Source organism: Pogona vitticeps, chromosome 10 (genome assembly GCF_051106095.1).
Source record: "Pogona vitticeps strain Pit_001003342236 chromosome 10, PviZW2.1, whole genome shotgun sequence".
In the NCBI taxonomy this organism is placed as follows: Eukaryota; Metazoa; Chordata; class Lepidosauria; order Squamata; family Agamidae; genus Pogona; species Pogona vitticeps.
Window position 1 is genome coordinate 25,543,005 of NC_135792.1, and position 26,673 is coordinate 25,569,677.

General features: G+C 49.1%; 2 protein-coding genes across 3 annotated transcripts in view; one reads left to right on the top strand and one right to left on the bottom strand.

The window, feature by feature from the left end:
- DRC7 (dynein regulatory complex subunit 7) overlaps nucleotides 1–14,780 on the bottom strand; it is a 22,291-nt gene extending 7,511 nt beyond the window's left edge. The window contains exons 1-12 of the mRNA XM_072980447.2: nucleotides 14,705–14,780; nucleotides 11,772–11,977; nucleotides 10,571–10,745; nucleotides 9,544–9,669; nucleotides 7,940–8,134; nucleotides 6,511–6,669; nucleotides 5,124–5,342; nucleotides 4,369–4,497; nucleotides 4,063–4,135; nucleotides 2,751–2,879; nucleotides 1,948–2,076; nucleotides 1,172–1,398 (exon numbers count right to left, since the gene is read on the bottom strand). Of these exons, the coding sequence (XP_072836548.2) occupies nucleotides 1,172–1,398; nucleotides 1,948–2,076; nucleotides 2,751–2,879; nucleotides 4,063–4,135; nucleotides 4,369–4,497; nucleotides 5,124–5,342; nucleotides 6,511–6,669; nucleotides 7,940–8,134; nucleotides 9,544–9,669; nucleotides 10,571–10,745; nucleotides 11,772–11,926 (1,716 nt within the window). The 5' untranslated portion in view covers nucleotides 11,927–11,977; nucleotides 14,705–14,780. The remainder of the gene's footprint in view (nucleotides 1–1,171; nucleotides 1,399–1,947; nucleotides 2,077–2,750; nucleotides 2,880–4,062; nucleotides 4,136–4,368; nucleotides 4,498–5,123; nucleotides 5,343–6,510; nucleotides 6,670–7,939; nucleotides 8,135–9,543; nucleotides 9,670–10,570; nucleotides 10,746–11,771; nucleotides 11,978–14,704) is intronic.
- A 1,248-nt stretch (nucleotides 14,781–16,028) lies between these two features.
- LOC110070982 (uromodulin) lies at nucleotides 16,029–26,511 on the top strand. Of its 2 annotated transcripts, none has more exons than XM_072980809.2 (9): nucleotides 16,029–16,169; nucleotides 18,477–18,543; nucleotides 18,808–18,978; nucleotides 19,829–20,034; nucleotides 21,353–21,510; nucleotides 22,177–22,422; nucleotides 23,456–23,615; nucleotides 24,897–25,032; nucleotides 25,155–26,511. In XM_072980809.2, the coding sequence occupies exons 2-9, from the start codon at nucleotides 18,480–18,482 to the stop codon at nucleotides 25,244–25,246; spliced, it is 1,233 nt and encodes a 410-aa protein (XP_072836910.2). In that variant the 5' UTR covers nucleotides 16,029–16,169; nucleotides 18,477–18,479; the 3' UTR covers nucleotides 25,247–26,511. The 2 variants fall into 2 exon arrangements, with proteins under 2 accessions (XP_072836910.2, XP_072836911.2); XM_072980810.2 differs by having other exon boundaries at nucleotides 16,150–16,231.
- The last annotated feature ends 162 nt before the right edge of the window (nucleotides 26,512–26,673 follow it).

A 26,673-nucleotide genomic window follows, 5' to 3' on the forward strand; every position in this document is an offset into this window, starting at 1 on the left:
TTACCTTGGAGGCAGCCCTGTTGAGGCTTTTGTTAAGTCGATTCCGACTTGACAGCACGTAACAAGGACAACAACAAGAATTTACATACCGGAGTTTGTGTAATAAACTTTGTGCAAGGAGTTGTTTTCTCAAATATGCAATACAAAAAGGATGTTTTAAAATACAGAATAAATGCATGCAACCGAATAAAAATGGAAATTGGATTCGGTTTAAACTGAAAATGCAGCTTAAGCCTCACTATCTCCTGTAAGTGGCAAAAATATTATCGATCAACTGATATAAAGTCATTTTTTTAGTGGGTTCTGGCTTTCCACTCCATCAAATTATAGTTGCCTGTTCACGTTTTTATATTTCTTATTGATCTCCATGTCTGCACCTCTGAGGCTCCTGAGCCATGCTAAGAAAAGAAAAGGAATTTAACAAGTAATGTGGACCGAAGCTCTCATTCTTCCAAGATGGCCTTCTCCATGTTGGTTGGGGATGATGGGAGCTGTGTTCCAATATATCTGGACAGCACCAGGGTCAGTCTAGATGCTACACATTACCCTTTTCCTCTAGCAAAGCAGCCTGGGAAATGCCGCATGCCCTCAAGATCTGCTAGGCACTGGAGGGACACAAATGCTTAGGGTTGGCCAAAGGTTCTAGATCAGGGTTCTGTTTTGATTCGGTGTGTGTGCGTGCATGGTGTCTTCTGGCTGGGAACCCCGGAAGCAGCCAAAGATGCCCATTCTTCACAAAATGAGAGACTGGATACCCCTGAGGAGACAGATGGGCTCCTGATAGCTGTCCAAGATGCCAGGTGCTAGTTCTGTTCTAGATGTTCCTACTGATTATGAGGAAATCACTGGCTTTAAATTCATTTTGTGAAAGACGTCCTCTAGCCATATGCTAGTTCCTCTAATGAGACAAGCTAGCTGAGGGAAGGGTAGCATTATGTCAGCATCAACATGTGGGAAATACAGCTCCCAGCATCCTACAGGCAGCATGGGCTTTGTAGTCCAGAAAAGTAACTCTTCCCAAGCTCCGAGCAGTGCCGTCTCCTCATTGCATAGGAAAGGGACTGACATGGCAGCTTACAAAAGGACAGCTAAGGGTTTTATATCCAGGATCAGATATGAATTTCTTTTAGGCATGGCATCCAGCTCTAGCCGGATTTTGCGCTACACTCACCAGAATGGGCCGGGCGTTCATTTCAGTGTTGGCAAGAATATTGGTGGGCTTCTTTACTCTTTTGCCAAATTCGGTGCAGCGGTAATACAGGAAATCCGAGCGACCTTCAAAGTATTCCGTCATATCTTTGGACGTCTCGACGCGTTTCTGAAGTCCGTCCACCCGCGTCTCATCGTAGAATTCCATGGTCCGCTCCGTCTCGGGCTCCATGGTCTTGTAGACGTGTGCTGAGAAACCCAACCGGGGGGGGGGGGTCTGTGAGCGGAACGTCTGGCTAGAAAACAGAGGAGCTGCGCCGGCAGAAACCTGCCATAGATGAACGGCGCGGCCAGAAGAGCTGATGGACTTAAACTTTCCAGGGAGGCTGAAATCCTGCTCCTGAGCCTCTTTATCCCTCCCTACAACTAGTAGCGCCAAGTACAGCAGGACCCCCTTATCCGAGGGATCAGTATCCACTGATTGACTTGTCCACCATCTGAACATATTTTGAAAAGTAAAAGAAAAATCCCAATATACATATATATTTAATGATGAAATTACTAGAACTGGCCATTAGAGGGAGGAGAGACCATGTGATGGTAGAGCGTTCGCTAGAGAAATAGATTTCCACCATGTCATTACCAGAACTGGCCACTAGATGAAGACAGAGACCACGCCATGTAGAGCGTTTGCTATTAAAATAGTGTTTCGAATTTTTCAGCATCTGGAACGGATCCCTTGTGGATATGGGGGTTCTGCTATGCTTTTAAAGAGATCCCATCATGGAATCTGAATACCTTTAAGGCCCTGCACATGCCCTGGGAGGAAAAACTCGGTAGTCACATCTGTTTTCTTATTGAGTTCTCTTGTCTCCATCATGTCTTCTCGGTTCTTGTACCATTCCTTCACTTCCAGCACTTTGGTTCCTTGAAAGGAAAAGAGAAGGATCGAGACTCGTGAGGAGAAGGCACAGAACCTCGGACTCAGGACAAGCTACCCGCCTGACCAGTTTTCTCCTACCTCCCCACCCTATTGTCACAACGACCCTGTGAGGGAGAGAGACAGAGTGACGAATCCGTGTTTTCCCCTTCGAACATCAGGGCGCATTCTCTGGTTTTGATTCTCCCCTGCCTTTTTCCTAATAAAGGGACTCAAAAGAGTTGATGACGTTTGTAGAAGGCGAATGAAGTTAAAACACAAGAAATGACAATATTAAAAAGCAATTGAACCCACGACTGAAATCTTGTTGATGTAAGTCCTATGGCAGAAGGCTGGTGACATCACCACTCAGGACAATTTCTTTAGGAAATCAAACATTTCCATCTTCTATCCCAAAGCCCCTAGGATTCCTGAGTCATTCCTTTCACCCCTGGGAGCCCATGAGAGTCAAGAGATGGGGAGGTTTGTCTTTATTCCCTGAAAATCACAGCTGGGGAGGCTCAAAGCGAGTATGTGAGTAACAATAAGAGGAAGAGGAGTTTTAGAACTGCAAGGCTGGAAGGGACCCTCTGGATCATCAAGTCCACCCCCTGTCGAGGAAGCCGAGTGCAGGATTCGAACTCCCAACCTCCGGCCCCAGGCACCTTTTCCTCCTACTTACGGTCTGGATCCTCAAAGAGGGTGAGCCGGGTGATCATCCCATTACTGTTCAGATAAGGGGCCCATTTCTCCAGCTGGGCGTTCTTGTACTGAATCACCTTCTTCCCCTGAGGACAGCGCGTCTCGAAGGCTAAAGACAAGAAGAGGCACGCCGTTACTTGGGATTGTGCATGGCGAGAGGAGGGTGGGCCTTTTCGGTCCCCACCACCACCATGAAGGTTTTCTTACGGGTCACCAGCAAATCAGAGGGAAAGCTCCTGAAACTCATACAATTTTGATGCGGCTGCTTCTCCCGGCCAGAGGATGGCGCTGGCGGCCAAGGAAGGGCGTTGGCAGAACAGCAGCTCTGATGCACTGACAAGAACTGCTTGGCATTCAACCTGGTTTTTAACGGATTTGTAGCTGTGGCCTCGGTGAAGATCAGAAGACTTGCTACCCCTTCTGCCCAGGACCATTGCGGATGCTGGCTGATGCGGATGGGAACCACCGAGAAAAGTCTCCGGGTAGGCGGTCCCAGAGGATCCACCCCATGGCCTGCAGCACCTTTTATTTGCATCAAACGCTTTGCCGAAGCGGGCATCCTGTTACTGTCTCTGGTTTGTTCATCCCTTTATTTATATAAACACAGACTTAGCTGCAGACAAACAGCAGCTTCCCAGGCTCGCAGAAGAAAAAGAAAAGAGAGAGGGTGCCTTAAACTGTAACAGATTTATTTCAGAGTGAGCTTTTGTGGATTGCGATCCCTTTCCTCAGACATAGGAAGTGAAATAGTTTGGTCCTATGGAGCCGGCCCGGGTGGCCCTGGGACAAGCTGCAGGGTGGTCTCGGAGCATCCCCCAGGGGGAGGAAATGGGAAACCACCTCCTAATTGAATAGTTTTATGCATAAAGAGACAAATGACATGGGGGGGGGAGGGTAGTAATCACATGAGTCCATGCATGCTCCCTCTGAAATAAATGCATTGATCTTTAAGAGGCAGGTCCTCAAGGTGTCTTGACTTCTTTTCTCAGGGAGAGCAGGGGAATGTGTCAGTATTTCTCTGAACCTCACGGAGCCTGTGTTTCGCTAACTCCCGGCCTGCTCCATCTCAGAACCCCAGGGCCACCTCTGGGTCCTTTCCTTCCCCGAATCATAAGCCCTGATGACCAACAAATCTGGCCATTCCCATCGTCCATTAGCACCACGTTCCTAGGCTCTGGAAACCTGGTCCTGAAATGGCTGGGAGGTGTATGAAGGGTTCCCTCCGTGCACACCTTGACCCCCCCACACACACACAACACAATTAAAAGGAGAGGAGGCAGAGAGACGAATACCTTTTGGCGATATCTGAATCTGCTCCACCCAGGATGCAGGCATGTCGAAACCTTTGGGTTCCTCTTCTTTCATCTGTCAAGACCCGGGAGGAAGACCCATTAGGCCACCAGCTCCTCCTGTGTTTCTTAACACCCCAATGGACCTTCGAAAGGGCTCTGTGGAACCCTGGTTATTGGAGACGTTCATCATCATCATCTCAGAACTACAAGGGACCCAATGGATCATGGACTCCAGTCCCTGTCAAGGAGGCTGTGTGTGGGGGGGGCGCTGGTGAGCAAAGAGGAGCCCTCACCTCAGTCACTTACCAAGTCTTCCACTTCATCCTCACCCGCTTCCTCTTCTTCCTCTAACTCCGGCAGTGAAAGGAGAGGCTTGTCTGCACCCAGGAGCATGAATTCCCAGCGCACGGGGTCTCCGAGGTCAAACTGGAGATCCTGGAGAAGCAGACGGGGCCAGCAGGATCAGATCTGGGAAGCCACAGAGGAGATGCTGCCTTCCTCAACCGTCAAGCCCATGGAGGATCGAAAAGTAGGATGTAAGCCCTTGATCCGATGGCTGTAAAGGCGCAGGGCTGATCTCACTTGAAAGCCGTGTTCCCCAACCTTGGGTCCCCAGATGTTCTTGGACTACAACTCCCAGAAATCTTGGCCAGCACAGCTAGGGGTGGAGGCTTCTGGGAGTTGTAGTCCAAGAACACCTGGGGAATCCAGGTTGGGAACCAGTGTTGTAAAGGGAGCAGTCTCCCTTCATCCACCCGTGATTTGCTCCCCCTTATGCCTTAGAAGCCCTTATGCCTGGGCCAGAAAGGTCCAGCTTGGGCGTGGATCAGGGTTAGGCTTCCCTCTGTGTCCTGTGATCACTGAGAAAGAGACCACACTGGACCGCTCTGCAAGTGGTCCAAAATGTGGTCCATTTCCCCATGGGATCGCATCCTGATTCAATCCACACATCCAGCTGGGCCATCTTTCTGTGCCCTACAGGAAGGCTCAGCTTGTGTGATGGACTCAGCCCCTCACTTCCCCCGCTCCCCCTATTCCCGCCGGTCATCCCGCAAGCCGACCCTGCAGGCGTTCCAGCAGTCTTGCATATTGATCCAGTAATTCCGGTGGTTCCAGACGCTCTCCATGCCGAGGAAATGGTCGTCGGTGGTGCTGTAGCTTTTGCCCGTAAAAGGGTCGATAAAGAAACTCTCCGGCACTCCCCGCTTGCCCGAGAGAACCAGAACCCAAGCGTGGACCCGGAGACCGTACAGAGGGTCGGGCTGGGGCTTCTCAGCTTCCTGCAGGGGAAGGAGGAAGGAGGGAGGGAGAGAGAGAGAGGGAAATGACCCAGGGTTTTACCGAGCCCGGCATTGGAGCAGGAGCAGGGCTTTCCTTGATACCCGAGACCAGGGCTTCCCAAGCTTGGGGGCCCCCAGAGGTTCTTGGACTACAACTCCCAGAAATCCTGGCCAGCACAGCGAGGGGTGAAAAGGCTTCTGGGAGTTGGAGTCAGAGAACCTCGGGGGACCCAAGGTTGGGAACCCCTACCCTAGACCGCCTACCAGGGGTGGGTACTTGAATCACGGGACCCCATGTCAAGTCAGACTTGCGTCCATCCTCAGTCACTCAACTTAGACTCAACTGCTTTTGTTTTTTGCCCATGACTCAGACTCAACCCAGGACTCAGAACCCACCCACCCCTCCCTTTTATTCTGGGGAACCTCAGACTTGGGACTTGGGACTTGGGATGAAAGACTCAGACTTGGGACTTGGGATGAAAGAATCTGACTTGGGACTTGGGACGAAAGACTCAGACTCAGACTTGGGGCTTGGAGGCCAAGACTGGCCAACCTCTCTGCCGGAAGAAAGTCTAAACCAGTGGTTCTTAACGTGGGCGATAATGCCCCCCAGGGGGCGATTTCATTTTTCAGGGGGGCAGTAGAATGAAAAGGGGCGGCAGGGGGGCGCTGGAGCAGAAGGGGGGCGGTAGGGAGGCGCTGGAGCAAGCCAAACCTGTGAAGATGGCTGCAACCTTTTTACAATGTGCATGAATACATATTTTCCTCCAATCTTAATTTAGTTTCAGAGTTTTCGTCTTGAAATTTTTAGTTCCTGCATTGCGGTTTGTTTTTATGCTTTTTAATATTTCTTTTTCTGTCTTAAAATTCACTTGCAACTAAATCATTAAATGTTACTTTTTGGGGGCATTTCATTTTCTTGGAATTGAATTTTGTTTTCAGGTGTCATTGGATTTAAGTGTCTTAAATAATAAATAAATAAATAAATAAATAAATAAATAAATAAATAAATAAATAAATAAATAAATAAATAAATAAATAAATAAATAAATAAATAAATATCATCACCGCAGGGAGGGGGGGGCGATGATAACTTCCTCAATGGCTCAAGGGGGCGTTTCTTTCAAAAAGGTTAAGAACCACTGGTCTAAACCACCCCTTGGCTCACCAGTCTTCTTTCCTCTTCCTCCTTCTGCCTCTTCTCCTCGGCTGCCTGCTCTATGGCCTCCTGCTTAGCTTCCTGGCGCAGCTCGAATTTGCTGCGCAGGTCCCGCAGGGGCTTGATGGCATACTTTTTGGGCTTCTCTTTTGCAGCAGCCACGGTGACCTGCAGATAGCAGACAAAAAGGGAGCCATTCGGACGGGGCCTGCTTCCCCTTTGGCTGGTTTGCCCCTGGATTTAGGGGGACGTGGTGGCGCTGCGGGTTAAACCGCAGAAGCCTCTGTGCTGCAAGGTCAGAAGACCAGCCATCCTAAGATCGAATCCACACAACGGAGTGAGCTCCCGTCGCTCGTCCCAGCTCCTGGCAACCTAGCCGTTTGAAACCATGTAAAAATGCAAATCGATAAATAGGAACCACCTCAGTGGGAAGGTAAACAGCGTTCCGTGTCTAGTCACACTGGCCACATGACCACGGAAACTGTCTTCGGACAAATGCTAGCTCTACGGCTTGGAGACGGGGATGAGCACCGCGCCCTAGAGTCGGACATGACCGGACTCAATGTCAAGGGGAACCTGTACTTGTACCTACCCGGAATTTATCCCACTGCCAGGGGAACGGGGAAGGACTGGGCATCCAACCAAACGAGATCGAAATTAGCAGCACCCCAGGATAAACACAAGTAATCCAGTTAATATACAAGGGTCAGAGTCTTGTTAGCTGTTTATATCAGCACACATGCCATGGCATAAATATATTATTTTATGCTATTCTGTGTTTAATTGCTTTATGGTGGAAGGATTTATTGTGCTTTTAACTTGTTTTTTAAATATTACGAGCCAGTTACAGAGCCTTTATGGGAGAAAGGCCACATAGAAATGATACAAAATAAACCAACTACAGTAGATAATGGGCACTGCTTGTATTCCTCATCCTAGGGAGATGAGTGACAACTTTTTAGCTAGTGGCACTCAACTGCTTAGATTTGGGCCACTACGCTCAGGCTAGCACAAGGGACCAGTGAGATTCTGTCCATGAAAATTCTTAACTTAATCACCAGTGATTAATCTGGAAAGACTGTCTTTAATCTATTTTCTTCTCCAACCAATAAGGCCACCCATAACAGGTGTCTGTCCTGCTAATTCTCCCACTGTTGCGCTAAGGCTCTTCCATAAAACCATGCCTTTGCTGCCCCCTGTTGGGAGAGGAGTAGAATAGGTTGGGAAGGACTCCACAAGCCAAAGTGAGGCGCAGCATTTGAAAAGGGCACATTTTTGGACTATCCCATGGCACGACAACTAGCATCACTGGCTGGGGGATGATGGGATTTGCAGCCCAAGGAAGCAACATTTCCAACCCTGAATCAAGAACTCATCGGCTTTGTTTGGCTTGGCCCCAATCCAGCCCTCTTGCCCTCTTCCTCGCCCTTGCGCTCACCTCTTCTGCCCTCTCCAAGAGCGGGCATGTCTCTCGAGACTCATCCATCATGCACATCTCCCGGGTGGCGTAGCCGTTCACACAGTAGGCATCATACCCAGCGCCAATGAGCAGAGAACACAGCAGGATGCTGAAGTCAAAGCAGTTGCCCCGCTGGTAGCGCAGGATTGTGGTCGGGGAGTACAGGTAGCTGGGCTGCAAGGGGCAAAAAGCAGTCCATGAAAACCAGCCAAGGTTGGGAGAACATACCCTTTTCTGGCTACAACTTCCAGAATGGCTCCAGCCACCAGGACCACCTAGACCACCTCGACAAGAGGATCCTGAGAGTTGTCTTCCAGAAAGCAGCTTTCTGGAAATGAACCTGTTCTCTCTCTCTCCCCCACCCCATTCCTAAAGTTCCAAATAACCAAGTGGAGGAAAGGCATTGGGGATCAGATCCTCAGAAATGCCACCAGGGAAGAAGACAACCCAAGAGGCATGCTCAGGCACACACAAGTCTAAGGGGAAAACAACTAGCTAGACTTCAAGGTGCTGTAGGACCCCTGGTTTCTCTTTTGCCAGACACGCTGGCTAGGTTACCTTTCCAGGGGAGGGAGTATTGGAACAATGACAGACAGATGAAGTAGCAGAAGCATCTCAGCTGGGGTGTACAACCACCTACAGGGAACTCTGTAATTCCCCCCCCCCACTTCCATCGGTTAAAACAAGGGGGGGGGGCAAAGCAGAGGGAGATTTCCTTCTGGGATTGACAGCCGCTGGATGGGTGTAGTTTTTGTAGTGATCATAGCAGTGGAGGAAAAGTTTCATGTTCCCTCTCCATGTTCTGTGATCCTGACCATACACATGGACATGTGTGAACACATGCTGTCTACTATTAATGCTTTAAAAGCACACACAAACACTCAGAGAGAGGCATGGTTTACCAGTGCATCTACTTTGGACCTCTTCCAGTGCTTTACCCATCTGGCTGTGGAGCTAGAAGTCATAGGTTTGATTCCCCACTGTTCCTCTAAAAAAAATAATATTAATAATAATAATAATAAAAAGAGCCAGCCTGGGTGGCCTTGGGCAAACTGCACAGTCCCAGGACACCCCCAGAAGAAAAGAATGGGAAACCGCTTCTGAGTACGTACTCTCTGTCTAGAAAACTTTGGGAAGAGTTTGACTTCATGGCCCATCATCATAGCAAGAGCAATCATATTAGCAATCAAAGCAATAATAACAACAACAATAATAAATAGCCCACACAAGGAACTTAAATCAATTCCTTTTGACTCATGGTTATAAGAGATCCCAGAGCAAGCTGCTAAATAATGACTCTGCTTAATCACTTCCTTAATAACCATCAGTGATGAAGCTGGTTCTAACTTGTGTGACCCTCCAGGTTTTCCTAGGTGTAAAGTGCCCAGACATGGCTTCCCAGGCCGTCTGGATGACCTCGGTTGTTCCCTCTCCTGAGGGACTCAGCGGGGATTCAAACTCCAGAGCCGGGCGGTTCCAACCCATTGAGCTACACTACCCCCCTGCCACAGCTGGCTTACATGATGAAGAAGCAAAAACCAACCAAACCAAAGAAGACCCATGAAAAAACGCTTGTTCCTTGCCAGTGAGATTGGAGACGGAAGAGGCTCCATGGTGAGGTAGTCGGAGACAAAGCGGGCGCAGCCGTCCCAGTTGTACAACTCGGAGTAGGGGAGCAGAGTCGGGCGCACCGTGGTGCTGACAAATTTCTGCAACAGAAACGTGGTGTTGGGTTGTGTGGATCTGTTTGAGAAGAAGACAATGGCAGCCACGACAAGGCTCCGGCCCTCATCAGAGCAAAGAAACAGCAGGCCGTAAGAAGCCTTGCAGGGCGTTTGCTCACACGCCAGAATTTCTGCTTTAAAAAGTGACATGTTTCTCTTGTCCTTGTGCTTCTTGCATGAGCTGGTGAGCGGCTCCGAATTCGTTCACACTTGGCCTGAGGTTTGGTTACGCAGAACGACCTGGGCTACAAAGCTTTTCAGAAGCTCTTAAACCACCACAACGGTGGTTTGAATGGGTTGGCTTGGGTCAGATTCGACGCGGGATGTGGCTTCATTTATTGGCCGGTGTCTAGAACTGGAATGGTATTACAGTATTTGTAGCTTATTCGGGTTGATTGCTCACCGCCCAGAGAGTGTGCACGGCACAATTGGGCAGTAGTATATAAGTTAAATTTCAGCCAAGCGACCAACCAATCAATCCTGTGCAAAATAATTCATATCATCTCATAAACCAGAACTAGGCAAAAACTGGAAGAAGAAGCCATCTCTCTGGTTAGGAAGCCTGTTCACCAGATCCCATATGCGGGGTTCTGTACAGCTCATCAGTGGTACACAGAATCACACTGCTCCTTCTTCACTTCTGTGCACAAACGTGTATTTTTGGACGACACGCATTCCTAGAGAATTCCTGGCCGGAGAAGTCCCCGGTCATGCACCTGTACACCTTTACTTCTCGTACATCTTTAAAATCCAGGACTCAGCACCACGAAACCTTCTGAAACTCTCGGAGGGGAGCCCCACCCTACCCCAAATGAAATCCCACCCGCGCCACTGAAGCAGGCCTGCAGGATAGGGCCCCAGCGCTGATCCCATGCCCTCTGCTTACTTCTACACCGCATTCATTGACGGGGTGGAGGAAGAGCGGCTCCCGGTCCGGGCAGAGATGGGCATACTGGCGGTGGAAGTTGTCGGCCACTTGCAGGAGCTGCTGCTCCTTGGCAGAATTCGTCCTGTAACTCTCCGGCAAGGTGGAGGTGTCAATGGTGTTCCAGTCAAACTCACTGCACATGGAAAAGTACAAACAAGGGGTGGAGGAGACACAGAAAGGTGGGAGGTAACAAGGCGGAGACCAGAGCAGGTTGGAAAGAGTTCTCATTGCATTCAGTAAAAATGTACTGTACAGTAGGACGCCTGTATGCATGGCGGATCGGTTCCAAGCTGCCACCCATGGATATGGAAAATGCAGATTGTAGCAAATGCTATTTTAATAGCAAAATACTATGCATAGCATGGGCTCTGCCTCCCTCTAGTGGCCAGTTCTGGTAACTTCATCTTTAGAAATACAGATTTCTAGGATTTCTCTTTTAATATTAAGGATGAGTGAATCCTGTGGATAAGGGAGTCCTACTATATTGCTTCTTTCAGGAGCAGTGGAAGCTGCCCTTGACCAAAAGTGTTAAAACAAGTAACAAGCATGGTTTGGGAAGGAGTCTGGGTGCAATCAGACTGGGAAAGAGTTCCCATTTTAGACTGCTTGCGGTGCAGTTCGGTGTGAGCTATTTCCCGGTGATCACACAACCTCTGTGAGATTGCGGACCATCCAGATCCATGCCCAAGCTGGGCCTTTTTGGTCTGGCATCAGGACTGCTGTTTGGGGTGGGGTCTGGGCTGGAGCAATTCTCTGACAAATGGAAGGGCGACTTTAAGGAGCTTTGGGGTCAGTTGACTCTGGAAAGAGGCCCGAGACCTTCCTGCTCCCTGCCTGGCTTCACATGGCACAAGGCAGGCACCTTTGGGTCTCCCCCGCACCGCTGCTCTCGCTCTCGGCTTTTAAATTCATTAACATTGAACAAGGGCCAAGCAGCATCTAAACACCTTTGCCCTTAGCCAGTGAGCCCTGGCGCCAGTTGGGAGCGGGCGGAGATAGGTGCCTAAAACCACCAGGTACAAAAAAAATCCCCCAGATATCTCCTCCTGAACAGGCACTGTTTGCCCCTGAGATTCATCCTCTTGTCCAGAGACCCAGGAAAACACTGCAGTTCCTGGAGACTCCAAACAGCACCCTAAGAGTTGGAAACCTTCCTTACTAGACAGCTTCAGGAATATGGACTTGGATTTGGGACAGCTGCTCCTCCAGGTCTTGGAGCTCCTCACTGAGGCGCAAGGAGCTCAGCTCTTCTTCCTCCTCATCTCCCAGCGACTCATACTCTTCCTCGGTGCTCGTGAACCTGGAGCTGCTCATTCTGTGGCTCCAGACGATGCAAGGCACTGACAACACCACCCAGGGAGGCAACTGTGGAAACCAAGGACAGGGGTCAAAAACCAGGGCCAAGTCCCATCCAGAAACTCTCCCTAGCTTGCAAACTTGGATTTCTTCTTATTTTGCAAATCTTGTTTTGTTTGAGAGCAAGATGCAAGGATGAGTGTTCGGAGAAGACACTGTGTTTCTGATAGCAGCATTGCCCGGAATAAAGCAAGGTCTTTCTGTTCCTGGCCGTGGGATGAGACAGTCAGGTCCTACCAAGTTGCCTGCACACCAGCCAGCCCCTAGATTGTTCACTGTAAGCCAGGATTGCCTGGAATCCTGGCTTACTGTTGCACATACATGAGATCAGTAATGGCATCAACATAGTTTAAATGGCAAGTGACTCATTTATGGCACAGAGTCTGTTGTGCTTGGTCTTGAAAAGAACCTCCTTCTTCTCCATCATCATCATCATTATCATCATCTTAGAACTGCAGAGCTAGAAGGGACCCTGTGGATCATCAAGTCCAGCCCTTGTCAAGGGAGCCCAGTGGGGGAATCAAACTGACGACCGGAAATGGTTTCCCAGCCTTATCAGGATTGAATTAAAAGCACGATCTATCGGCAATCGAATTGAAAGAACATTCCCCTCCCCCTCCCCCGGGTCTGGAAAGATGAATACAGCTTCCTCTTCATATCTTTGTCTGCCATTGTTGTACAAAAACACGATTAGAGAGGCCGTTCTGAGAAAGTAAATAAAGAGAAGAATAGCAGAACTGGGGGGAAAAAGGGGTAAGGCTGGAGGTTTCATTTCAGGTCAGGATGCTCCCTGGGTTTTGTTTTCCGGCTAAGAGAAGATAAGGAGCAGCCAGAGAGCCCCACGTGTTCCTTCTCTCTCCAGTTCTTTGGGAGGAAAGAATGACAATTATGCAGGGAGATTAAGTCAAGAACAGACGGGGGCTCGTTCACCCGGCCGAGGGCTGCTGAGGAAGATGAAGGGGGCTCGTTCCCGTCTTCCTGGCACTGCGTAATGGAGGGCATCTAGAGCCGGCCACGTAAACTGGGCCACAAGGAAGGAAAGCACAGAAACCTTCATACAGTATATATACGCAGGGAGGGATTGGACCTAACACCAGGAACCACCAGTTAGCATAAGGCTGTGAAAGATTCTCACAAAAACAAAATCCCTGGAGGGGGTGGACAGAACGTCCTCCCATCTCTGATCCCTGGCACAGGGTGGCCTAAAGCAAGGGGGAAAGCGATGGGCCAGCCCTGAGGTTGGCGGGCGGTTAATGGCCATGCAAGAGTGGAAAGGCTGCCTGCATCTCCTAGAGCAGTGGTTCTTAACCTTTATTACTCAGATGCTTTTGAACTGCAACTCCCAGAAATCCCAGCCAGCAAAGTTGGTGGTGAAGGCTTCTGGGAGTTGCAGTCCAAAACTCCTGAGTAACCCAAGGTTAAGAACCACTGTCCTAGAGCTTCCAGGATAAGTCCTAAAAGGACCACTTCCATATAAAGCGCCCCTGAGGCCGAACCCAGCACTTTCGCTGTTCTCTTGGCCATGAAACAATTAAAAATGATCTACGCCGTCTGATATAACTACTGTACTGGATAGCTCAGGGGCTGAAGTCTCCGGCTGCGGAGCCAGAGGTTGGGAGTTTGATTCCCACCCACCCCCGAGGCCTCCTTGACAGGGGCTGGATTGGATGATCTTATAGGGTCCCTTCCAACCCTGCCGTTCTAAGAGGGTGATGATGATCCTTAATGAACTGCTGATAGCTCAGCAGTTTAAGCCTCTGTTCTGTCCGAAGGATAAGACAGGGCTGCATACACCACACAAAGGTGTGCATCCTGCCCCCCCCCCCCCAATCCCCTGCTAAAAAGGGCCGGCTTCTTCAGGGATAGGGAAGGCTGCCACACTCCCATAAGATTCCAGTAAGTGTCTCTTAGGTTCAAGCTGTGTTGGATCTCAGCGCAGAAGGAAAGGTGGATCAAGCATCTGGAAACATTTTTTGGGGGGTGAGGGGTTGCAACTCCTAGATTGCTCCCAGCCAGCAGGGCCAGGATGTGGCCCAAAAGGTCACCTTTCCAAGGTCTCGGCGGGGTGTCGTTGAAGCAGGGATTCGAACCCAGGTCTGCTGAGTTTCAGTCCATCACTGCATCCGCATCGTATGTAAAGGTGTGGCCCAAACATTGTGCCCCATGTAGCTGTGCGAACATTTGTGGGCTGGACTCCACAAAGATTTGCACAGTTAGTCTGGGGGGGGGGGCATGAACTGAAGTGTTTGTTTGTGTACCTCACTCTCTGAAAACCCTCCCAAGCTGGCTTTTAAGGGCCCCCAGCCACTAAGAGAAGGTTACACGATGCAGGACATCCCGTTGTGCGTATAATTCAAGTTGGCATCAAGATTGCCACATGACCAGGAGGGCAGGGGCTCCTGTGCCTTTAGGAATGGTACAGAAGAGGATGTTTGGGCAGGGGTTCCTTACCATGGAAGTGGCATCTGCTGAAATGTTGTCATTTGCTCAACCATTAAACGCACAGGAGCCCTGTCCTCTTTGCCATGTGGCAACCCGAACGCAAGCATTTTCTCCATTGCCTCCCTGGGGAATCTCACTGTTCCCAGACATTATGCCAGGGTCAGGGAGATAACATCCTCCGGCGATGCCTGATTGTGTACATGGCCCTGGTCACGCTATTCCTCCGCTTCCTCCCTGTGCCCCACATCCGCACGCCAGCCACCCACAGAGTCGTCGCCCTTCCCGGGGACCCACCTCAAAGGCTTGCAAACCTATGCGCTTTTCTCCCAGGGCTGTTGATCCCTGTCACCGTGGCAACCTCCTTCTGGAAGCAGAGGCTTCTGGGAGTTGTGGTTTTGCTTCCTTCCATCACCTGTTAAAACAAACAGACTTGGAAAAAAGGCTTCCAGAGGCACCTCACGGTTTGGGAAGATGTGAAATCTGCCATCAAAAGAGGGTTTTTGCTGGGAGTTCCCTTCTCAGCAGCAAAGGGCACAAACGATCTCGTTTCTTCCCAAATTTAACCTTCGGTGCTTATGGGTGTTTATAATGTTTCACTTGGGCAGCACTGGGATCGTTGTGTTCTTTTAATGATATATTAATAATATCACCTTTTAATTATGCAAACCCACCCTTGCATAGTCATAGATTTCAGCTTTAAATAGTGCCTTTCAAGGATGTTCGCCACCTTGCGTCCTTTTTAAGGAGGAAGGCGGGATAAAAACAAACAAATTCTGATATAATAGCATTTGGGAGTATTGTAATATGCTTTCTGTCTGGCGTGTGTGGCTAGCAATGAGCAGAGACTATGAAACTGATTAATTTATGATATATGTAGAATCTCACACACGGGGGGGAGGGGGTTGGAAACACTCCTCTCTTTAATTTTTGACGTCTGTCTTGATCAGGGAATATATTTTATTATTCATTTAAAATAGTTTTATCCTACCTTTCTCCTTAAAAGGACCCAAGGCAGCTTACATCATTATTTTATCCTCTCTCTCCCCCCTTCCGTTTGTTGATTTCTTAACCTCCTGGCTGAGGGCAGAAGGCCTTGAAACCTGAAAGCTTAGCTCGCTATTTTGGGTACTTTCCATTGATCCTAAATAAAGGTGCTAAGCGACCACGGCTGTTGTCCGAATCAGTTTCACAAGGAGGTTTTATCTCATCTTTTTCCTCCCACAGCATGCAAACAGCATCAACGTGCATGCTTTAGAGATGAAGAAACATATAAGCATCTTATTTGTGAGCTGCTCTGTCCTTTGGATGCAAGAGTATGTTAAACGTTCACCTTAATGGGATTCAATTAATTCTTAGCGAGGGGGGAAAGGAACCCTCACCTCGGTGGGCAAACAGAGTGATTAAAAACCTTAGGGGTGTGTGGGAAAATCCCGGTGCTTCTCAAAAGCACAAAAGAGCAATCGGAAATAAAAACAAAGCAAAATCTGGTCACTGTTTACTGCTTGGACTACCGTTGGTGGAGAGTTGTTTCTGTTGACCGGGGATGGTGCCGTGGGGTGGGAAGGCCCAGCTGTTGGGAGATAATAAAAGAAGCGGAGTGGGTGAAAGGGAAAAGCGTGTGTGGGTGTCCCCGTGTGACGAGGAGGAGGTTGCGAGCCGGCCCTGGTGAGGACAAGGCTGGACCGGGCAGTCCGGCTGCAGACGGAGCCCCACTGACTCCGAAGGACGTCCGACTCAATCTGAAGGACCCGACCACAGAGTAAGCAGATGCAGGATTGTGCCCTTAAGAGGGTTGGAAGAGCGTGCTGGTTTCTCCTAAGGGTACTGCTGTGGTTTTCTCTTTTTATGATGGGAATAGAGATGTGTAAAGATGCAAGGGGCTCCAGAGGTCATCTAGTCAACCCCTCTGTGAATGCCGGAGGTCCTTAGGTTTAACTATTGAACTATTGGTCTTTCCAGGTTTAACTCCTCAGAATGATTGAATATGTGCAGGATTCTGCTGCTGCATCCATGTGTGTAAAGAATCCCAGATTTTTCTTTTTTGAACGATGATCAGGGATATAATTAATGTGAGTCCAGGCTTAGACGTAATTAGAGGCCCACTGAAATCAATATGGATTTAATTAGTCGTGATTAACAAAGGATGCTGATTTCAGTGGGTGTATGCCAAGGTCCCTGTATCCATTTCCAGGCAATTTAACGGGGCTCAGTTAATGACTCCCAGACACTGCGTTGCTTGGAATTTAGAAGAGATACCAATAGCTTAACGTTGTTTTGCCTCTCTATTTTCATCTTCAGCTGCAGAGAGGAGACCTCAATTTCCAGACTCTTTGCCATTCCAAATACTAAAGATCATTACCCCGTGTCCCATTGGACCTGAGCTGCCAACTTTTTTTCTGGCAGCGCTCCTGCGTAGTTTACAGACGCTTGAAGGGGCAGAGGGTGAATTTGTCCTCCCCTCCCCTCCCTTGACATACAGAGAAAGTGTGATAGGAAATGTTTGTGCTTTGGAACACCTGCGAGGAAGTTATGACAAGTACAGGTGCTTTCCTGAGGTGGGGGAAGTGGGTTGGTAATCCTGTTTGAATGAAAAGATTCTTTCAAGGCTGTTGATTTTGTGAAGGGCGCCTTGGAAAGTTATGACATGCATTTCCAGACAAAACAAAGTAGTCATTTTTCTATTGTAAGAAGATTATGGAATATTGTCTTTTCTTTTAAATCTATGCGGAAGACATTCTTTTGAAGATCTGTGATTCCTGCATGCCTAGAAACTTTAAACAAGGCTGGGGTTTTTTTTTTTAATGAACACTGGATTTCACCTAAGCCATAGCTCACATACCTCTGTGATGTGGTTTTGTAAGGTACAGTATAAGGTAATAGGGACTGTTTGTGCCCCTTTTATTTACTGTTCTTTGATTACTCCTGAGTAACACATGGCGTTCCCCCCCCCCCCCGGTTATTAACAGGAGCAGCACAGATAGAGGGGCTGCACGCCAATGATGAAAAGGTTTCCTGCTTCCAGAATAGCTGTGAGAAAAGGACATTTTCAACCCATGAACATTTCTCATGCATGGTCAGCTACAGCTGCAGAGATTCCCTCTCCTACGCAGCTATGAAAAGCAAACTCGGTTGCGTCCTTTCTCACACCTGGCCACCCACAAGAACAGCTGCGCCCGATCGGCCCTAAAGACCAGTCTAGCCAGCATCCTCTCCCCTATGGGGACCCCCTGCCAGAGCCCTGCAAGGGAGCCCATCAGCAGGACTTGGAGGAGAGCAACCGGTCCTGCTTTCCCTCTTCCATGGATTCGTTTCCGTCCCGGCTCTACCGTTGGGCACAGTGAAGAGGAAGCCTCAGGCAGCAGATTTCTGAGGGCCGTGAAAGGGGAGCTAAAAGTTACCCGGTGGTTTTGTGATGATTTTATCTTTATAGCCAGGGGAGTGAAAAGCAGCTTCTGAGATTTTTCCACCTCAGAGGCCCACGTAACGTGGCTTGCCAAGGATCCTTAGTGCTTTGGCTTGGGGGGGGGACAGGTGTTTCCCGATCAGCCTCAGGCAGCAAAATCTTTTGGGTCAGCCCTGCCGATCCCTTTTTCATGTCAGCGGTGGCTGCCACCCCTTGACTAATTTAAGCAAATTTGTGTGCCACATTAGGCTGTCTCTCTCTTTTAAGTCTCCTCAGTTTCCTATTCTGCAGCTTCAATGAAATGGCCGCTGCTTCCAAGTGCATGAAAGGGGGGAAAAAACTTTTTCTAACCCACGTTGTCAACAACACACATAATTTTATGCACCTCTATTGGTTGCCTCTCCTGCTCCCGGTTTTAAAACTCCAAATTTTGTACCGTTTTCCTCATAGGGAATTGCTTCAGGTTCTGGGGTCCCCGTTTCGCTTCTTTTGAGCCAGTTTGATCATTTTTATCTGATTTAAAACCAAATATTTTAATAACTGCAACAGCAGGGTGTCCTCTTGAGCATCCTTGTCAAAATCCTTCTGGAGGTGTCCTTGCGGACAGACCACTGAGGAGTTCTCCATAGTTGGCTTGCTTATTTTTAATTTATCTTCCCTCAGAAAATGACGGTGACGAGCTGGCCCCTCATCCTGGCTCTCTTCCTCCCTGCTTTCGAGAGCTTTAGTGGTAAGTTTTGCTGTCTTTATCCTGGAAGATAACGAGGCTGATTAAAGGTTGTATTTCATCCGTTGGCCTTGGTGATATTTTGGACTTCATGTTCCATGAAGCTGGTGAGGCCGACGGTCAAGAATTCTGGGAACTGAACTCTAAAATGTGGGGGAAATGAAAGCTTTTGGACCGCTGGATGACCGGGAGGTGGGGCTGGTCCTATCATGGGGACCTTCCTTCTCTGCTGTTGACCAGGAGGCTGACCGATTCCCTCTGCTGCAGGTCAGCTGATGGAGCTGAAGGATGAAAAAGAAGAAGCTTTCCTCCGACCTCGGAGGAACCCCAGCGGACGATGTCTTCCTAACCCCTGTTTCCACCAGGGAGCCTGCCAGGTAGTGGATGACAATCCAAGCTGCGTCTGTAAGCCAGGGTTCACCGGTCCCTTCTGTAAAGGTAAGGCAGGCCCTGAACATTGGGCTGAATGTTACGCTTCCCCCACCCAATGTGTGAGAGCATTCCCAAATTCAGCATTTTGTCAGAGTCCAGTAAGACCAGCGGTGGGCAACCTGGCTGCATTAGATGACATCTCTCTCACCCATTCGTACTGTTGCTCTGAGGACAATCAAGATGGACAGAGACGCCTGCTATTCATTACGAACCTAACAGGAGCCTTTAACTTTTGCAGAGTTTGGAATCCAAGTTAAATTCCTCTAGCGATGCAGCAGAATTAGCTTCAGGTTCCCCAGAGGAGTCCACCCCTTTTTCTTATAAACGGGCACTTGCAGTCCCAACAACTCACACTGGGACCTTAGTTGGAGAAAGAATAACAAGTTTTATATATGTGCCATTGAACAAACAGCAAACTGACAAACATGGCAGCTTTGAGCAACAGGCCTCAACAGGCTGATTGCTTCTAACAGACTGATCAACAGACCAAAGAGAATGGGGGGAGAAGCAGAACAGAGAGATGTCGCTTGGCCATCACCTGGCATTGGTCTAATGTCCTTTTAGGTTTCCTCTAGACCGAATGGTCCCAATCTGTGCTGTCAAGGTGCAAATCGGCCCTTAACACTAAGAGCCTGTTCTTTTGCTGCGCTCATGTGTCGATCAGCCCCATCTCACAAAAAATGCCAGCTGGTCAGTCTAGCAATTTTACTCCAAAGGAACTGAGTCCTGGACACAATGTGTTTGTCCCTGGAATTCTTGCTAATGGGAGAGTCGGAACGGAAAGATATAATGCACTTCTCTCTCTCTCTCTCTCTCTCTCTGTGTGTGTGTTTGTGTGTGTGTGTGTTTTCCACAGAATTGATGGTGAAACTGGAGTGCGAGGAAGAGTACATGAAGATGATGGTGAGGAAGGAAGCCTTTGAGCTGCTGAAGATCCCCTTGGCCTTGGTCCATTTGAAGAACAGGTCCTGCAAAGCTTCCGAAGTGTATGAAGAAGGGGAGGGCTACTGGGGAGCAAAGCTGACCAGCTTGAACCACACCGCTTGTGGGTCGGACATTAAGGTAAGGCTGCGGAGTGGTTCAGAAGGGGCCTGCGCTCAAGGGTCTCCTGCCAGCGAGACAGAGGAAGGAGAACATGGGCAGCCACTGTGAATTAACCTACTCTGACGGGCAGTGGCCCTTCAGATCTGAGGCGTAGGGTCTTCTTTCTGCTGGAGTTTTGGCAACCTCGCGTGCTGCCTCTCGTAGATGTAGGTGGGAGGAATCTTTCTAGGGTGGGGGTGACTGTCCAGCAGTCTATCCAGCAGCAAGCAATTGCTATCTCCTGCCTCTGAGTTCAGAGAGCCCTGCCTTTCTGCTTAGAGTTTTTTCTCTCTTTCTCAAGAGTCTGTTAGAAGCACATAGTCTGTTGAGGTCTGTTGCTGAAAGCGGTAACGTTAGATCTGTTCAATTGTAAGCAATGACAACTTTCATTCTTTCTCCCACTAATATCTCAGAGTTGTTAAGACTGTAAGAGAAAGGGGTGGCTTATTTTGGGGGACTTGAAGCTAATTCTTCTCTGTGAATCCCTGCATTTTTGCTGCACGATTAGAGGAATTTGACCAGAAATCCAAAACTCTGCAGCACTTGCAATGTGAGATTCTTCAAGGCAAAGATTGATCCTTGGGATAGTTGTTGTTCTAAGAGGCTGAACATCCAGAAATGTTTTCTGCTAAACAACAGTCTGTATCTCATTTGCATTTCCACTCATCATTTGCCCTTGTTGATAGCTGTATTTCTGCTCTGGACATAATGAAATTTCTCCATGCAGAGAAACAACAATATATTGTACTAGCACATGTGTTTCTTAGAAATCTTTCCCCCTTGTGTGACACGAGATGCCTCCTGAAGAATAGAATAAGATCAGTAAAAGTAAGGGCTTCTCTGTCCTCAAGATTGCAGTTTTGAGTGATGGAGGCACTTTTGCAGTCTTGAGGAATAGGCATGCTTCTTCCATTAAAAAGCTGCAGTTTTAGCACTTATATTGGGAAACACTGGCTTGCGGAAGGCACCTATTGGCTAGAGTCTGAGCCATCACGAGTCAAATCTCCACACACACACCCCAAAAATAGTTTGGCATTAGAGAAGGTGAAAACAAAATCAGTTTTAAAAACTTCTAAACACTCAAGGATCTTAAGAAGAATCTGGATAGCTCATCTGAAGTGTGTGTGAGCTTAAAGACGCATTTTATGGCTGCTCTTATCTGTCACTCCATCATGCATCTTGTGCGGGGCAGATTTGCACTGTGGACAAAGAGAAACATTGGGTTTTAAATTCTCGTCCTGTCCACTCCTCGGCTGCAACCCGAACCCTGCCGTCCCCTTCCCGGCCTGTTTTTCAGGTGAATGGCTCCCACGTGTCCTACTTCAATATGATTGAGTCAGACAGGGAGATCCGGGGCGTGATCACCAGGAGCGTCCTCCTCCGTGTGCACTTCTCCTGCGTCTACGCCTATAAAGGGGTGGTTGGCCTGATCCACCCGCTCCGGACTGCAGACACGTACGTAGGTTGTCCTCTGGGCCCCTTTCCTTGACCCAGCTGGCGTGAGACAGGCCAGCAATATTGCTGAGGCTGCTCCTGCCCTGGATGTCCAGCTCCACCAAGTTCCTGACCCGTCGCCCCTTTGCTGCTTCCGCCACCGCCCTTGCACCCACTCCTCAGAGAGACAGGAGGAGGCCTCTGTTGCTGGACAGGCAGATAGATCGCTAGACCCGTCTATGTCCCAGAGGCTAGACTCCCCGTTTGGCATACACCTCCATCTGTTCCTTCTAGTAGGGAGGAGACTGGGAGTGTGTGCTTCTTACCCCTGTTCCAGGTACACCTTTGACATTTTTGCAAAAGATAAGTGCTTTCTATCCATAAAGGCAAGGGTGGCTGATGACTCTGGGTTGATGGCTTTCAGCCCCAAGCTTGCAGGATCTGTCCAGGGTGCTGAACTCACTTTCAGCACTGCGGACAGCTCTTTCAAGTCAAACCTGGAGAGGATCCTCCACCACCACCACCAACCCTGTGAACCTGGAATCCTGAGCTGCTCTTGGATGGAAGACCAGCAACGGGGTGGAAGGTGGATGGAGGACAAGTGTGTTGTGCATGGAAGCAGCAACTCCACACGGTGTGTCAATTCCTGGCTGGCTTTATGAGGGTGGGGGTGCCTCTTTTCCCTAGGCTTGTGCAGTTCGCCGTGAAGGAAGGAGACTTCACAGTGACCATGACGCTCTACAAGAGTGCCAGCTACGATGAGGCCTACCAGCAGCAGCCCTTGCTCCTGCTCATGACCGACATCCTGTACGTCCTCCTCCGCCTCGAAGGGCAGGCTCAGGTGAAGTACTTCTTCCTGAGTGTGGACGAGTGCTGGGGGACGCCGACAGCCGACCCGAAAGACAACACCAAGCACCCGCTGATCATGAAAGGGTGAGGCCCTGGGGCCATGGGGGGGGAAGGTGTCTCCTTGGGGGGGGAAGGTGTCACAGCTGTTGTTCAAGGCCACTTTGGCGGCTCTGACCTCTGCCCTGGGAATCCTACTGGGCACTTGGAGGGGAGAGGAAGCTGAACCCTTTTTCACAGCCTGCATTTCTGAGCAAGCTGACCAGAGCCACGCCGCTCAGGGGGAAATGGCCATTTGTAGCATTCTTCTGGGTAACAATGTTCTTAGTGCAATAGACATCCCAAATTTTCCATAAAAACTGTGTGAAATGTGGATTCTAGGTCAAGACACGTTTAGAAATTGCTCGTGTCAGCTAGAGTTGAGCCACTGAACAGACTGCAAAATAATAATAATCATATGCCGTCAAGTCAGTTCAGACTTCTGGCAAGTCTTTCCAAGATTTTCTAGGTACAGAAAAGTGGTTTACCATTTTCTTCTTCTGGGGTCACTTATTGCCCTGCTTTCTTCAGGCTACGTAAGTTGGCTCTTCTGCCAGGAAGCAGAGTGAAGAGTCGGCTCAGAAGGCCTTCTCTTGAAATGTTCCTCTTAAAACTGGGCTTCTACAAGTATTAGCATCTCTCCCCCCCTTCCCTCCCCATATATTTCCTTGTCCTTCCTTCCTCCCTCCCTCCATCATCAGCTTCCTTCCTTCATTTTCCTTCCTTCCTCTGCCTCCCTTTTCCTTCCTTCCTTCCTTCCATCCCATTCCTTCCTTCTATCCATCCTTCCCCATTTCCTTCCTTCCTTCCAATTCCTTCCTTCCTTCTCTTTTCCTTCCTTCCTTCCCTCCCTTTTCCGGCCTTCCTTCCTTCCTCCCTACCTCCCTTTTCCTTCCTTCCTTCCTTCCTTCCTTCCTTCCTTCCTTCCTTCCTCCCTCCCTCCCTCCCTCCCTCCCTCTTAGGATCTCATGCATCCCATGAAATGAGGGACAGTCTCGGTCCGTGTCATCCTGATTTGTGCCTCTGTGGATCTAAACACGGAAACTGCGACCTGACCCGTGGTCTGCGTGGCCTCTTCCAGGTGTCCCCACGACCACACGCTGACTTTCCTGAATGCCATCGGAACCAGCACCACCGCCAAGTTCAGCTTCCAGATGTTCCAGTTCCAGAACTTCACGGAGCTTTTTCTACACTGCCAAGTCCACCTCTGCTCGCCAGATTCCCCCGAGCCCTGCGTCAAGGTAAACGCCGCGATGGAGGGAAGGCAGAGCACAAGGGCCGGATCCCTGGGTGCCACATGCGCCCTTCCAGGCCTCTGAGGGCCACTGCTGTGTCCTCCCCAGCACCTCCCAGTTTTATTTAAAAGGCCTCTCATGTCTCATGTTTTATGTTCTCTAGGAGCATGGACAGGACCTCTGCAATATTTTTAGGCCTCTGCTCACTTATTTCAGACTCAGTCACTATCAGTATTTCTAAAAAAGACACCCCTGCTGCCTCCTAGCCTAAAACAGGTCACGGATGCCTGGAAAGAAGTCCTAACTTTCCCTTCCACTCTGCAGAAGGCAAGCCGTACCACTTTAAAGCAAAACTGGGACCAGGGACAGTGGTATTCCCACTTGGGGAGCATATTTAGCACATCTCCAGGTCAGGGTAACAGAGGGCCCTGACTCCTCGTGAATTCATAGTACTGAGACAGTGAATGCCTTGAACAGAGGTAGGCGTGATGGGGTTTGTAGTCCAAACCCTGGGAGACCTCACAGACTATATCTGGTTCATTTTCCTGCAAACATGGCTAATTAACTAAGGTTGTGATTAGACAAGGATTTGTCCCACTGTTTGGTCTGCTCTGGGGCCAGGCTGTTTCATTCCTTTTCCTGGCCATCAGAGGATGCACATGCCATTGTAAACCCTGATGCACGTCTACTAGCGCTGTTTCAGTCCCTGCCAGGAGCTGCTGTTTTTTGCTTGCCTGATTTTTTTTATTTTTCATTTTGGGTTTTTGGTTATAGATAGGATTGCTCCATTTTGGTTCAGTTCCAGCAAATAAGACTGCAAAGCAAACGGACATTGGAAAACCGAAAGCTTCCTCCCACTCCTCCATGAAACATGAAAATAAAAGATCGAAAGCTTCCTCCCAGAAAGGGGAGGAGACAGGAGGAGACAAGGAGGGATATATTTTGATAAGTTTTGTTAAATTTTGTTGATTTTTTCTCCCCACTCCTTGCTTTCCCTTTACAGGGAGGAAGGGCCCCCTAAGTGTTGCTTCAGGGGCTATGTGGTCTCCAGCCCCCAAACCACTGAATGGCATCCTTCACCTCTAGGCAATCTTAAGTAGCCCAATCTGGTTTGGCCACAGAGACTCACCCAAATGGGTGTTCTGTTTGTGCTAAAAATACAGCGGTCTGGGGCTGTCAGCCGAACTGTTGGAAGATGCATTGTCTTTCTAGCAGCGGAACCAGAACACTGCAACTTTTGGGGTTTTTTTATTTATTTATATTTGTTTATTTTGCATTGGGCCACAGCAATGTCCCAGCCAGCGGAAGACCAAGAGGGAGGCAGCGGATGCCTACAAGAAGATCGTCTCCTACGGGCCCATTCAGTTCCTCTCTCCATCACATCTGGAAATGCGGGATGCCAAGGCACAGGACTCCGTCTGGAGTACGTACGCTTCCTCCTAGATCCATTCACGGTGAATCTTGGTCCTTCCCAGTTGTGCTGACGTGCCTCCATCTTTTTCTCTCCCTCCCACCCTGCCTTGCTTCCTCTTGTCTTCTTTCCAGGGTTGCATCTGTGGATCCTCAGTGCCGTGGTCTTGGCAGGGCTGGTGGCCTCCTTCGTCTGGATCGCTGTTGCAAAAGCCATGAAGAAATGAGCGACTTGTAAACAGCAAGAGGCCGAAATAAACCCGATGGTTGCGCACAATGACAGGGCAGGCGGGCACCTTTCTCTCTCTCTCTCTCTCCCTCTCCAGACCATCAGCTTATTTGTTTGGGGTGGGAGGGAGGGGAGATGAAAGATAAACCATGAGGAAAGACAGGGGTTTGGCTAGCTCTGGATAGGCTGGTCCCCTCCACTCGGGAAGTGGGAGAGGGGTCCTTTCTGCCACCAAATGTTTGTGCAATGGGAAGTGATGAGGACAGACGGCCAACGATCCCAAGCTCACCTCCTTTTTGCATCTCCTTCTGCCGGCAGAGCTCCCACGCCAATAAGCGAAAGAGGATGAAACTAACCAGCTTCAGACCATGAAACGCAGGGAAACGTCAGCACCGAGAAGCGACCCAAGGGGTTGCCGTGTTGTCGCTTTGTTGTAGAGAAAAACGAGAGTGTAATATGGGGCCTTGGAGATGACCAGCTTTGTTACACCCAGGGCAACTTCCCAGTGGAAGCTCCCTCTGAAATGCATCTATTAAGGGCCCAAAGTGATGACGCCGTTAGCACATCTGTAGAGGCGGGATTCCTCTGAGCACAGCCCTTGTCCCACCCTGCAGGTTGCACATCAGCTGGTCTGTGGGATGATGAATTGTCACTGGGAGGGAAACAAGGACTTTGTGTGCAAGCCCCATTGCTTAGCCACAGAGGGTTGAAAGGAACATGTGACCGGATGGGAAAAGGCTGTATTTACCAGAAATATGCTTTTCCTCTAACATGGGATTTGACCCGTAGTCTGAAAAGGATGACCTGTTGTTCAGTTTCTCCTTCTAATGCCCCTTTTCATGTCAAACTAACTATGCCACTTGCCCCTTGTTTTCTTGTTATGTGTCATCATCAAGTAGCCCTGGATTTTTGGCAACCCCATGAATGAGTGATCTCCAAAATGTCCTGACCTCAACCGTCTTGCTCAGCAAACGCAAGTCTGTGGCTTCCTTTAAAGAATCAGTCCATCTCGTATTTGGCCTTCCTCTTTTCCTGCTGCCTTCCACCTTTCCCAGAATGATGGTCTTTGCCAGAGAATCCTGCCTTCTCGTGATGCGCCCAAAGTAGAACATCCTCCGTTTCAACATCTCTGCCTCCTTGCTTTGCATGTGAATAAACAAATGGCAGTTTGTGATGGCTCTTCATGTCATAAGATAAGGGAGGGGGGAGAGGATCAATATATTTGTCTTTAATCCATTGCAGTCCATTAAATTTCATTGTTGATCTTTTGCTCATCTTCACCGTTTGTCTTGTGCGCCAGGACCCCTTTATCCAGGTGATGAGTATCCACAGATTCACTTATCCATGGTCTGAAAATATATATTTAAAAAAATCCTAGAAATATATATTTCTAAAGGTGACGTTACAAGCACTGGCCACTACAAG

Bases quoted from the DNA above. Each gene is read 5' to 3' on its own strand.
- LOC110070982 (XM_072980810.2), top strand. From the start codon at position 16,178: ATGCAGGATTGTGCCCTTAAGAGGGTTGGAAGAGCGTGCTGGTTTCTC. The intron at 22,423-23,455 runs GTGAGGCCCTGG...GGCCTCTTCCAG, and splicing joins CACCCGCTGATCATGAAAGG to GTGTCCCCACGACCACACGC. The intron at 25,033-25,154 runs GTACGTACGCTT...TCTTCTTTCCAG, and splicing joins GGCACAGGACTCCGTCTGGA to GGTTGCATCTGTGGATCCTC.